We start from the raw sequence: 13,183 nt of genomic DNA on the forward strand, positions 1-13,183 counted from the left end.
AGTTAGATAGAATAAATACAGTAAATACAGTGGGAGTCATTTGTCCTCCTTTATCTCACATTTAATCCTCATTGAATCCTAATCCCTAACAAAAGCAGTGAAAGTTACCATAAACTTGTAAATCCTAAATTTCATTCCTGAGAAGCTCCATTTACTTCAGAGTTAAAATTCACCTTATTTTCCAATAGTGCAACTATTATATAAGCTATATGAAGGCATTTTTTTCTACTAGAATTTGGATGGGAAGGTAGAAGTTAGTTACTCCAAATTAGTTACTATGCATCCAATGCAGTATGCCAATAAGCAGGTAATGAGTTGTCAATAATTCAATTAACTATGTCACATATCTACTTGAGATACCACAAAGGCTTTTCAAAACTCATATTTAAACACTGCTATGATACTGCCTGTTCTGACAAGACTTGACAATTATGTTCCTGATGCATTCTCAAGTGATTTTTCTCTAAATTTTCTTCACTTGCATTTGACTGTGTGAACCTAAGTAATTAGGATTACTAATATAATGAGAATAGATTGCTGAGATGAACAGTAACATATTCCAGCACTATATACATATATCTACAAAGAACACTCCATTATTGATTCAGACCAATTCCACACCTTACCCAACTTAGGCCCCCAAATTCTTCAATGTTTTGCTTCCCATTTGACATCTAGAACTCCTGCACATATAGTGGAGGGTGGGGGGAAAGTGTCAAAGTGACAGGTTTTTTTTCTTTTCTTACACTATTTGATACACAGAAACTTAGCAACTCTAACAAAGCAAAATAATCCAAAATAGACAAGGAAGATATGAAGAAACTGGCCAATAGGTAGTTCATGCACATTAATAAATATTTTTCTTGGAGAGCAGCTCCATAATTGCACAGAAACTGTACAGCAGGTACTGCAGTAGCACTAAACATGATAGAAAATTAATTCCAAGAAAAACTGCAAATGTACTGATATTTCCTTTTCAGACTTACAGGAATGACAAACAAGTAGTTTGACATGTTTTGCCTTACATTCTGCCCTTTAATTTTTAAAGCATGCAGGCTGTCAAGTTCCATATCCTCTGGCTTTCCTGAGTAAAGTGTGGGTGTCAGAGGCAAATGGACCCCTTCCCCTGACAAAGCAGGGAAACAAGGGCAGTATTCTCAGGGACACATCCTGCCATGTGTTCAACAGACAGTGATTTCAGTGTTTAAAATGAAGTGTCAGGCTTTATTACTTTTAAAAACTTAATACAGTATAAATTAAAATAGCAGGGATAACTTGTTACAATGACACCAATTACCACAGAACATGATAGACAAAGCCTGAACTGCCTAGCAGCAGATTAAAACTACAGTTTTTCAAACACCTCAAAAAAGCAAGCAGCAGCCAAACACAGCTTTCCTCCTCTTTCGTAAGTCATTTTTAGTGAAAGCATGACTTGTATCAATGGAGTTATTGGATTCAAGTATGTTCACATCTATCAACATACTTAAAATACACACTTGAGGGTAACCACGTGAAAGAAGGAACTCTGCATCTGATCATTTACTATACATCTTATTCATTACATTAAAGCTCTATACTGCACATGTAACTTCTAAAAAAATGCAGCTTAATGAACTTCACAGAAATGCACCCTAATTTGATTTGGGCCACAGTCCTCAACTTCTACAACTTGTCTTCAAGACAATGAAAGTTTTCCAAAACTAACAATGTAACTCTCTGATAAAAACTTTCAAATATTCTAGCTGAGAACACTATACCTGAAGAAAAACAATTGTTCAAGAAGCTTTTGCAGTGAAGGGGGATTTCTGATACTCTGTTCAGTCAGTTGTCTCAGCATATGTTACTCAAACTTTGTTCTTAGAAGCAGTTTTTACAAACTCACATATTTTTGTTTCATACAAAATTTTACTTCCTATGGTCTTGCATTATAAATAAATTCTTCAAACTTTCATCAACATCACTGGTATTGAAAAAGCTTGGAGACAAAACTGCTCTTACTGAAAGCAGAAATTGTCTAGTGGAATTGTCTGGTTCCAAACACAGCAAAGGAAAGAGGGGCTTGACCTGCACTGCTCAACATTTGTCCTCATGATAATACAAACTGAGTTTTATCAAAGTCTTTCAATTAAATCCCTTTCTAAAACAGTATTATTCTTAAAAAACAATCCAGTTAATGTTTCACAGCAATAATTTCTTTACATCAATGAAATAAAGCCACTTACCATTCTTCAGTTCGAAGCCTACAGTCCTTAGCTTCTCTTTCTAGTGTCTGAGACTTGATCTTTATGCAAGAAGATAATCTCACAATGTAAGTGCTGACACAGCAAGACATTACATTTCAAAACTTTTCAAACTTGCAAGCAAGAGGAAAAACTCCTTACTTCTAGTTTGGCTTTATCACTCTGCAGCTTTTCTATGGTCTCTGTGTATTTCTTTGTTAAGCTGTCCACCACAGCTTGGTGCTGGGCAGCATCTGTTTCCAAAACCTCCAGTCTGCTCCTCAGCTCTGCTTCTAAACGTTTGTGCTGCTCATCTGCTTCAAAGAACTACAGGAAAAGAGAAAAGAAAAGCTCTTTCAAGAAGCTTCATTTTACTACTGAATCCAGTCCTTTAAGTTACTCCAATTTCATCAGGCAGATCAGGTTAACAGCAATTACCAGTTCTCAGACAAAGAGAAAATTTATTTTGTTTACAGATAAAACATTCAGGAAAGTTTTGCAGTAGTAATCATTCTTCAAATATACTGCTGATTAACAGCAGGCACACGAAAAACTGAACTTGAGCCAAAAGGTTTTTCTCAAGTTTTCTAAAGTCAAATGCATTCCACTTTGGTGAAGTAGCTCCTCGTTAAGGCAACTTGCAGAAAATATTTTAAACTTTAAAGCAATTCTGAAACAGTAAATGAGCTAATAAGAAATTTCCTATCAGTACCAGGCTATTTTCAGTAGGGCAGCTGTCACCAAAAGTTAAAAACCTAAATGAGAAAACACATATTATGTGATTCCACACACTGTCTCAAGAATCCAAAGTCAAAATACTTTATTTGCCTAGTGAACATGCTTATAAATAATCTGATTTAATCTCCTGCTTTGCATACAACTAAGCTTCTAAACCCACCAGTTTTCAGACAGCACTTTACTTTCCATATCTTTGGTTGTAACACCAGTTCTCTGAACCAACAATAAAGGCAAAACAAAATTTCACTCACAAGTATATGCAGTCGTTCATTTTCTTCTATTTTCTTCTGAAGATCTTCATTGAAGACACTTTTCTGTTCTTGACTCAGCTGAGATGAGGATTCTACACTTTTCTACAAGAGTCAAAATGCACTCATTATCTCCAAGTTCCAGGGTTGTGAAAACAGCTCCACAGGTAACTCCCAGAAGGGGCACACCAGCACAAGTCCTGCTGACACTGACTGATACATCCAAAGGTGTGAATATTGCACCCAGCACCAGCCCCAAGGCAGCACACTTTCCTTTCCTTCACACCCCTGTGACCCTGCAGTGGTAGAGCACTGCCTAGCAAAGCCTCCACTCAGGGGTCCCATTCACACTCACAGGGAATCAATCACTTGGATGGGCAGCAGCCCACCTGAATTCACTGGAATCCTGCATGATCCCATGCAGTCAGGAATCCAAAACCCTCCATACCCAGGCTCAGCTGGTTTGCTAGCTGTGTGTAAGGCACATCTGTGCCCAGCAAGGGGCCAGGTGTAAGGCAGGCTGCTCTCAGCAGGCTGTTGCACAAGGTGCCATGGAAGCACAAGGTCTTCCCTGCCCATCAACCACACACATCCCTCGGCCTGTCTCGTCATTTTCTACTCATTTAATCCCAAAGACTCAGAGCACCACTGAATCCCACACACCACACTGCTGAAGAAAGGTATTATCACCAAACCCAGGGGAGACTCTATGCATTTGAACTCAACACCAAACCTCAAGAACTAGGGATATGTAGGGCAGATAAGTCACCTCTGTATTTGATGCCAACCTATGAACTCCACCTGAGATATGGGTACATGTTCTGCTCCTCCTAAAAGGACTGCACTCTAACACAGATCAGGGAACTACAGCTGTGCATTTTAACAGGAGAGAAACCCAGTGGCAATTGTTTGCAAAGCTCCTAAAGACAGGCTGATGTCCTTGATAATTTGGAAACACAGCTAGCAAAACAATAACTTACACAGTTTGAAACAAAAGAACAGAAGGGTCAAACTGCATTTGAAAGAACAATCTATTGTGGTGCATGAATAATGTAGTCAGAAGCACTGTTCTTGTCAAGGAATGGGACAGCAGAAAAATGAGCAAGAGTTTATGGGAAGAGTAAGGAAGATGATCATATTACTAATCAATTGAATGATTTATTTAAAGCCAGTCTTGATAACTACAGCACATTGAGAAAAGACAGCACCAAAAAGAAAAGACAGCAGTAATTAAAAGGGGTTCATCATGAGGAAAAAAGCAAGAGATGCTTGAGATTTACTGAAGTCCAAGCACACCACCCCTGGTATTGTGATGCTACCTACAGAAGGCACAGTTGGTCTTAGAATATGACATCACTAGGTTGAATCAGCAAGTATTCTGGCAGAAAAAGATCACACATGAAACCATTATGCCATTTTGAAATAACAAAGAATAAGAGCTAAAAATTTAGATTTCAAAGCATTTGGCAAGGTTCATATAGAAAAGCAATGAACACAGGCTGAAGAGTTAACTACCAACATCAAAATTATAAAGTTGTGGGGATGGGAAAAGAGGAGTGATCAGCTTTCTGCATAGCAGCTGACTAATCACAGAGCTCAAAAATATTTCCCAGTTTTTTAAATATTAATAAATATTAATGTTTAATATCTAATACTAAATATTAATATTTCATATTAATATCAATATTGACCATTTTAATATTAATAAACATCCATAAAAGAAGAAAGCAATTCAGCATCAGTCAGCTGACAGACTAGAAGAGCAGAGAACTACACAGCATGCATTATATTTTTTATATATATATATATAGATATATATATATATATAGATATATATATATTGATATATATATTTATATTTTTTTTAATATATATATATATTGAGATATATATATATATATATATAGAGAGAGAGATATATATATATATATATATATATATATCAATATGTGTTTTATGGGTATTTTCACTCACATCAGGTAAAATAACACAAGTTCTGACAAGACAGCTCAACCCTTGCCACAAAATACCTACTGCTAACACTCAGGATAAGGCTTTGACAGGTGAGGAGCAGACATCTGCTAAGCAAGTTTCTTTGCCTTCAGCACCTACCTTGTTCTTTTTGCCCCGAGCTTCACTTAATGCAAGTTCATCTTGAAGTAGCTCCACCCGCTTGGCAAGTTGCTGATTTCGAAAGGTCAAGCTGTCCATTTCTTGTTGCAGTTTCCTCAGGGACTGATCCTTCATCTTCAGTTGTTCCTGAACGACAAAAAAAAAAAAAAAAAAAAAAAAAAAAAAAAAAAATTTAAATCTTCACATTTATTTTTACGCATTAAAAACAAGAACAAGTTAGACAATTGCTACACTTTTGAAACACTGAAGAGACAAAGTATCATTTCTAAACTAAAAAAAATGTATTTCACTTCCTTGAGCTGGTCACAGATCCTACACAAGTAGCTATTTAATTCTATAATTATCAAGAATCAACCTTCCCCTTTTACAAACTCAGCACTTACAGAGAACAACAGGCTAGCTGCAAAGCAGAAATTCTTGTACTAAAATCAAGTTCCCTCTTCATTGTTTTATTGACATTACTTTTTAGTAAAAAGTACCCCTATACATTTATTTTGTCACAGCTTAGTACACCTGACATGAGCAGTTTTTAGAGATTACCTTCAGTGAGGCAGAGTTTGCTTGCTCATCTACAACTCCTTTTTTCAGGACTTGGTTCTGAGCACGAAGCTGAAAAACAAAGAGATGCCAGTAACCATGCAAGGCAGCAGAATGAACAAAAGCCATCCATGAGAAAATGCAGAAAGCATCACATTCTCTCAGGAGAGTGCCAGGAGTGAATGCTTTTTCAAGTACTCTCTTCAGGTAGATAGCAGTGGTATCAGGTTGAAAAGGCATCCAATTCATATCCTGGCTTGCCAAAGAACAAGAAGTAACTTTACCACCTGAACATTTTGGTCAAATAGAACAGAATTCTTACTCAATAAATACCCTTGGAGACCAGTTACTTAAATGTAGTTAAGATTTGAAGAACTAGGAACAAATATGGAAAAGTTGCAACCTCTTCCTTGACTAATGAAGTTCTTGGTCATATTCAGGGCTATTGTTATCTCTCCCCTCTTCTTCCCAAAACTGTTTATAACCAATTCTGGAACACAAGCAGGACTCAAAGTCAATATCTGTATCAATTCAAGAGGAGTTTAATGCAAAATTACTTCTTACCAGTGGCAGCAGATGATCCAGAGAGAACAGACTGACACAAAAAGGCATAAAAACTATACAAGGAAAAGCCCTCTATAAGTCTTACTTATACAGTACCCAAAATCTGAGCTGAAGTCACTGCAGTGAAAAGTGATACTCAAGAAATCTATTTCCCAGTCACTCCACAGAGTACCTCTACCCTGCAGCAAAGAGGATACTGACAGTTCCATCTTCCCATTCCTTGAAAATTGCTTGAATCCTGGTTTCTTCAAAGGCAGTTTGCATTCATTTGACATGTGTGAGTCCAGCTGTTGCAGATACAAATTAGAAGGGTTTGTACAGATATCTGGCAGGTGCATAAAAGGCAAGATTCAGTGTAAAGCAGCAGTGGCTCATTGTTTCAGTGTGATGACTGAGTGTGTTTGAAAGGTCAGAAGTCACTGCTAAGCACAGCTGTTTCCCCTGCAGTATTCCCAGTGTGCTGCTCAGGCATCACAAAGGCAAGACAACAAACCTCCCAGTGCACCACAGAAAAACTTCCAAGCACAGGGTTTCCCTAGCAAGAAGGAGCAGTGCAGAAGTTTTCCACTCTGTGCCACAGCTACTACTGCAGTAACATGTCAGGAGCAGGGAATGAAGCAGCTCAGTCCTGCTGCACCCACAGACCCCAGCTGAAGTGGGACCCACACAGGCTGCTACAAAGCTGCTTTGAATATTCCTTCAGGAGACAGCAGCTGCAACTTGTGTGTTTTCAGAGTCTCTTCTTCTCCTTATCCTTCTTCTGGACTGGTCTGTGAACCAAGAGGAAAGGCAATCCTTTGGCAGGGACTTCCCCCAGCACTGCTTGAGTCTGTCAGACTCTTGTCCACCTCTCTCCTTGGCTTTCAAAGCATGTTTAAGTGAGCAGCCTACTCCAGGGCTACTCTCCATTTCCACCTGCACACAACAAGCAGCCAACAACAAAGAGAAGAGGGCTCTGCAAAGGGGAGTCGAACAATGCTGCGCTGCATGAGAAATGGGATGAGATGAAAAAAATAGTTCCAGCAAAGGAGAAATGGCACAAGTTAAAAAGTGCATGGTGAAGCTCAAAGAAAGCTTCTGGGCACCATGATACTAAAAAAAAGGATCCAGCAGCAGGAACTTTTGGAAGCTGGAGTCAGAAGTCCACATTTCCAATGCTCATTCAGGAATCAAGCAGCAAAATCCCTCCATTACCTCATCCTCAGCCACTACTGATCTCCAAGGAATAACAGAGCCTCTGTATAAAACAAGGCATGTGAATTCTATGACCTACAAAGCTGCAAAGCAAATTAAATGTCCTTAAAGCTATTTTGTGGCAGCATTAAAAGGCTATCTATCTGTAAACTATTTACATGCTACACATGGTGTTTTTATAACAGTTCCAAGAAGAGTATTTAGAGACATGGTTCTGTAAGCTGGGAGAAGTGTCAAACACAGACAAGTGCTTTGTGCCAGTTGCTGATGTGGGGCTGCACAAAAAGCTCTGCCTTTCTTCCCAAGGCTGTTGAAGGACTCTGCCACTCAAGACTGAGAGTCTCCTCTTCCTTTTAGTGAAGAAGAAAGACTAAAGGGCTCTGCGCTAAGCAAGGCTCCGCTATTTCACAAGGCATCTCAGGCACCTTGGAAAGGCATTCTCCACTACGGGCTACCCATCTCTGCAAACCCTGTGCCAAGCAGCACCAGAAACGGGATGCAAAGGTAGCTAGGGCAGAAGAAGGGGGACAGACAGGAGGCAAACGTGGAAGCAAGTGTCCTGCTCACTTCCAAGACACTGCCAGCACCCAGCTCCCGCACCCGAGAGTTCACACGGGTGGGAGCACGACCGACACCGGGCAAATGTTCACCGCCAAGCGGGCAAAACCAAGGCCCGCGCCCACCTGGAAGCGGAGAGCGAGAGAGAACACTGCCAGCGTCACTCGCCCGGCACAGCCGAGCCCGGTGCGGGCATGCCAGCACGTCCTGCACACGAGGCCATTCTGCCGCGCTCCCTCGGCACCTGCAAACCCGCACCTCCCGCCTCACCCCCGGCACTCCGCGCTACCGCGGAAAGCAGCGCTGCAGCCCCGAGCGGCGCCGGGGCTGAGGGCCCCGTGGGGACGGGAGCCGGCGCCCGGTACCTTGGAGTACTCCTGGGCCAGCTTCTGGTACTTCCCCTGCAGCTCCGCCGCCGCCGCCATCTCTGCCCCGCCGGCTCGGCCGGACTCGGCTGGGTTCGGCCGGGCTCGGGCGCTCCCGCCGGCCCCGCACGCCCGCGAATGGCAAGACGCACTTCCGGGTTCAGGGCGGCGGGAACGCGGTGACGCAACCGCGCCGTGCGTGAGGCGGCGGGGGCGGAGCTTTAAGCCGGCGGCGCCGCCATCTTGACGCAACTTCCAAGATGGCGGCCGGAGGGGGGACTGGTTTCGGGGGCGGGCCTGGTCACGTGATACCGGCGGGGCTCTCGCAACGTTGCCTCGGCAACAGCTGTGGGGCCGTGCGACGGCTACGGGGCGCCGCCCCGCCCAAAAAGGTTCGCCCGTGAACGGGGCTGGAGGTTAATGTCGCGACAATCGCGATGGAGGGGGGACGGAGAGCGATGCTCCGGTGCCCCGGCGCCATCCCTGCCTGGCACCGTGCCCCCGCCGGTCCCGCGGCTCCCCGGCCGGGCAGCGCTGTCGGCAGGGGGAGCCCCGAGACTCGCACAGCCGCTGAGGCAGCCGCGGGTGCTGGCGGGCCCATGGCGGACTCGGTGGAACAAAAGGCGGGTCCGGCATTTCCCTCAGCGCCCCGTGCGTGTCCGTGCCCGGGCCTGGCCCTACCCACAGCCTCCAGCCCTCTCTGAAGGATGTGAAAAACGCCAGTCAGTTGTTTTTATACTTTTAAAAGTTTAATGATAATAAAGTGGTTATAAAAATAGCAATATCGTTAGGGTAATAATAATTTGGACAATTTGGATTAGGACAATATGAGACAATAAAAACAAAGAGTTATGGACGTCCGGGTACCTTTGTCTGGGCAAAATAAGCCCGAAAAAAGACACACATTAACAGAGGAGTGACCCTTAAAAGCAATAGCCTGTTGCATATTCATACACCTCATAGATGATGCATAAATTCCATTCAAACACAGGATTCTGTCTGGCCTCGTCAACTTCTTCCTCTAAATCCTAACGGCGTCTTTATGGCTGAGCAAGGCAGGAAGAAGTTATTTCTTCTAATAATGGGGCAATAAAGTCTCTTTGTCTGAAAGATTTAGTTGTCCTGTTGCTGCTATCTTGGTGCAACTCCTTTCTTTAAAAAGTATCTTACACAGCATAGTTTCTATTATAACATTATGTTATGACTTAAAACTATATATAACACACTACTAAAAAAATTAACACAGCCTAACTTTCTAACATAACACATATAATATTCATTTTAATATTTGCGAAAAGCCAATCATACAATACGCATTTTTCACAAGGAGATAGTGAGCGTATCCCTTATATTCCAGTGAAGGAGAGCACGGGTAGATCCTGGGCTGTGCAATGCCCTCGCAACGCAGAAACCCGAATTCCACAGTCTGGGCATCACTGAGAGGGGATCTCATCAATGCATGTAAATATCTCAAGGTGCCAAGGGGATGGTGCCAGGCTCTTTTCAGTGGTGCCCAGTGGCAGGACGAGGAGCAATGTCTGTAAACTGAAACACGAGAAGTTCCACCTCAGCGTGAGGAGGAATTTCTTTACACGGGGGGTGTCAGAGCACTGGCACAGCTGCCCAGGGGGGCTGTGGAGTCTCCCTCCCTGGAGACACTCAGACCCCACCTGGACGCGCTCCTGTGTCACCTGCTCCAGGTGACGCTGCCCTGGCAGGGGTTGGAATGGAAGTTCTCCTGAGATCCTTTCCAATCTGGCTTTCTGCACCCAGTGCTGTCCTGGAGGGGCCCTTCTCTGCTCCCTTCTCTCCAGTGTGTTGGTCTCTGTTTCAGAGCCACCTTTGAGCTTCTCCAGCACTCAGCCATCCTTCTGAGACTGCTGAGGCTCTGCTACTTTCCTCACATTTGCTTCTTTATCCCCAGACTGCCAAACATTTAAACGTGTGTACACCATCAACACACTTCAAGCAGAAACTGAAAACATCATAAAAGGTATATTTGGTACTGCCCGGTACTCAGGCAATGCAGAATTTTGTTTCTGAACATGACTGGAAACAGATGTGTAAGAAAAAGAGTAATAAGCAAAAATGTGATGAGACTTCACCAGTATTTGCTGAGCCTCTGGTGATTTGCAGGTTAAGGGCTTCCTGGTCTAGGACAGAGATGTAGCAGCAAATTATTATTTTTGTTCCGTTTCCATGGTATCATTTTTTTCCACTTGATTTCAGCACGGTGTCTTCATAGCTGTTCCTCAGTAGTGGGTAGTGCTAGAGGTGATAATTCATCGTTTTGTTACCTCCTTTTGTCTTTGTTCCCCTGAAGTAGGAGTGGATAGAAGGTGCCCATAATGGAAGCTAATTTTTTCCTTAGTCTTGAGGCTTTGATGGTGTGTGCTGTTGTTTTGCTTATCACAGTAGTGAAGTTGGCAAGCCCTAAACATGAGACAGAGGCCAGATTAGTAAATATGTTTGTGTCTCCACAGGAAGCCTTAGTGTTGGAGGACACGTTGCTGATCCCTATTGCCAACAACATCACTGTGCATTTTTAGGAAGTGTAAAAGGGGAGATAGGCAAAATACACACTGTCATCATTCATCCAAATCATCTTGCTGCTGTTCTGTTTGACTAGAAGAGCTTAAACAGCAATCCTGGAATAAGAAATAAGGAAGCTCTAAGTTTGAACTATTACAGCAGATACACTTCTCTTTCCACTCCATTTTGCATCCCCTACAGAAGTTTTCTAGCAAAGCAAATGGGAATAGCAACTGCTGCAAACAGATCGGGGTTAAGAGCAGCATGCCTTCCATGGTATATCCTTATGTGTCAGTGCAGTAAATTTTGTATAGGAAAATTATTTAAAGCCTTTACATTTGACTCCAACCAAGTTTGCATTTTCTAGGATGTGTCCTTCTTTGAAATGTTACACTGAAATACTTTGAACACACTTTGCAAGCACTCCCGAGGTTGTGCTGCCTCCAGAGCTGCTTTTCTGAACTGATGCAGTTCTCCCCTGTCTCTGGTGCAGTGAATGCTGGCAGAGAGGTTTCACAGCTGAAAGCTGGGAGAGGAGCTCAGGGAATTGCAGTGCCTAGTTGTGGCAGAATGAATTGCTTCCCCACTGACAACAGCCTTGTTCCTGACTGGGCAGAGACCACTCAGAGTGGAAGAGCACAGAATTTATTCTCCTGCATCCACCCAGAGCAACAAGACCCAAGTGTACTTCATATAGGGCATTCGTCATAGGCGGCAATGCCAGTTGCTTGGAACAAGTGAAAGGAGCAAATGAAAGCTGGGTGCTTTTACTGCTTTAAGGCTAAGAGCTGGCTGCAGGATTTTTAGGCTTATCAGAACAGCCCTACTGCAGTGTATTTAAGAATCAGGCCAGCCTCCTGTGTTTTAAAGTGGTACTGTCTCTTGCCCAGTTTCTCACAGATCCCAGAGTCCCTATAATGTCAGGAACATACAACGTTGTAATTTATCAATTATCTCACGGTGGCTCTTGGCAAACAGCTTCAGCAAATTTCCCTGAAAGCACAGGTGACAAAAGTTAGCTGGTTTGTTGGTTGAGAGGTTTTTTCCCTCTCTCGCAGGAAATTCTCAGATTCATCCATTTGATTCGCTGTGGCATCTGCAAGTGCTACTTCCCCAAAAGTCAGCTGTGCAAAAAATGTCTTCCTTGTTCTGTTTCCTCTCAAGCACATCCTCAATTCTCACCTCTCCCTGGAGAGCAAGGCTGTCCCAGCACTGCAGCCCAGGGACGTGTCAGCGCAGCGCGGTGTCCTGAGGCTCCCACAGCACTGACTCAGTGATTGCAGGGGACTGCTCCTCTTGGCAGAAGTTTGGAGTGAGAGAGCTCATGGGAGTGGAATACCGAGCGGCATGGGGTGGTTGGCACAGGACCCCCAAAATACAGCCTTCTGTGCCACACCCACTGCAATAAATACAGGTTATGGCAGCAGGGCTTAATGCAAGCTCAAAGGTGACGTGGGGAGCAAAGGAATCCCTCCCAACACTCATGGCATTTTTGTTTCCATGGGGAGAACAGACAGCAAAGGATAGACAGTGTAACAGAGGCTGTCCTTCCCTTGTGCCTGTGCTCCGCAGCTGCTACAATGGGTGTTGAATTCTAGGTGCTGTCTCAAGACAACTAATTTATTTAAGAATTACAGTGATTGTTTCAAAATTATCTTATTTGCAGGCTCATTTCTCCTCCCTGCTCAAACCGTGTCTTCCCCTCTGTCTTATTTGTCAGAGCTTTTACTCACAGACCCTGGGAATAGGTGCAGGTAAAGAAATAAACGAAGAACATATTTCAGCTTATCCAGGATGTTTTCTGTGCTTTGGGAAAATAAACTTCATTGTCATTACTTATGTCCTCAAAAGTACTCACAACAAAAGAGTTTCTAAGAGACAGGAAAAATTCAAAAATGATTGGAAGAGAGCCATCTTCAGTCATCAGACTATCACAAGCAGCAAATAAACCACATCCTCGGAAGCTGCGAGCACCCGAAACTGGTGTTTTGTTTCTGTTATCGTAGCAACGGCAAGTCTGAACAGCAGGATGTGTGCTCACAATGCACGCTCGTTATTTCTCATGGTGACTGTAACAGACTGCTCGTTAAGA

The 13,183-nt window shown here is 43.1% G+C and overlaps 1 protein-coding gene across 2 annotated transcripts in view; it reads right to left on the bottom strand.

Annotated features, from left to right (window-relative positions):
• Window positions 1-8,713, bottom strand: part of PPP1R21 (protein phosphatase 1 regulatory subunit 21) — a 32,099-nt gene extending 23,386 nt beyond the window's left edge. Inside the window, exons 1-7 of one of the 2 annotated variants that reach the window (XM_059840836.1) lie at window positions 8,560-8,668; window positions 6,644-6,729; window positions 5,882-5,950; window positions 5,321-5,467; window positions 3,212-3,313; window positions 2,385-2,549; window positions 2,226-2,284 (exon numbers count right to left, since the gene is read on the bottom strand). In XM_059840836.1, the coding sequence (XP_059696819.1) occupies window positions 2,226-2,284; window positions 2,385-2,549; window positions 3,212-3,313; window positions 5,321-5,467; window positions 5,882-5,950; window positions 6,644-6,706 (605 nt within the window). In that variant the 5' untranslated portion in view covers window positions 6,707-6,729; window positions 8,560-8,668. Of the gene's footprint in view, window positions 1-2,225; window positions 2,285-2,384; window positions 2,550-3,211; window positions 3,314-5,320; window positions 5,468-5,881; window positions 5,951-6,643; window positions 6,730-8,559 lie in introns of both variants that reach the window. The other variant, XM_059840837.1, reaches the window with a different exon arrangement.
• Window positions 8,714-13,183: the final 4,470 nt, after the last annotated feature.

This window comes from Haemorhous mexicanus, chromosome 3 (genome assembly GCF_027477595.1).
Source record: "Haemorhous mexicanus isolate bHaeMex1 chromosome 3, bHaeMex1.pri, whole genome shotgun sequence".
NCBI classification, from domain to species: domain Eukaryota; kingdom Metazoa; phylum Chordata; class Aves; order Passeriformes; family Fringillidae; genus Haemorhous; species Haemorhous mexicanus.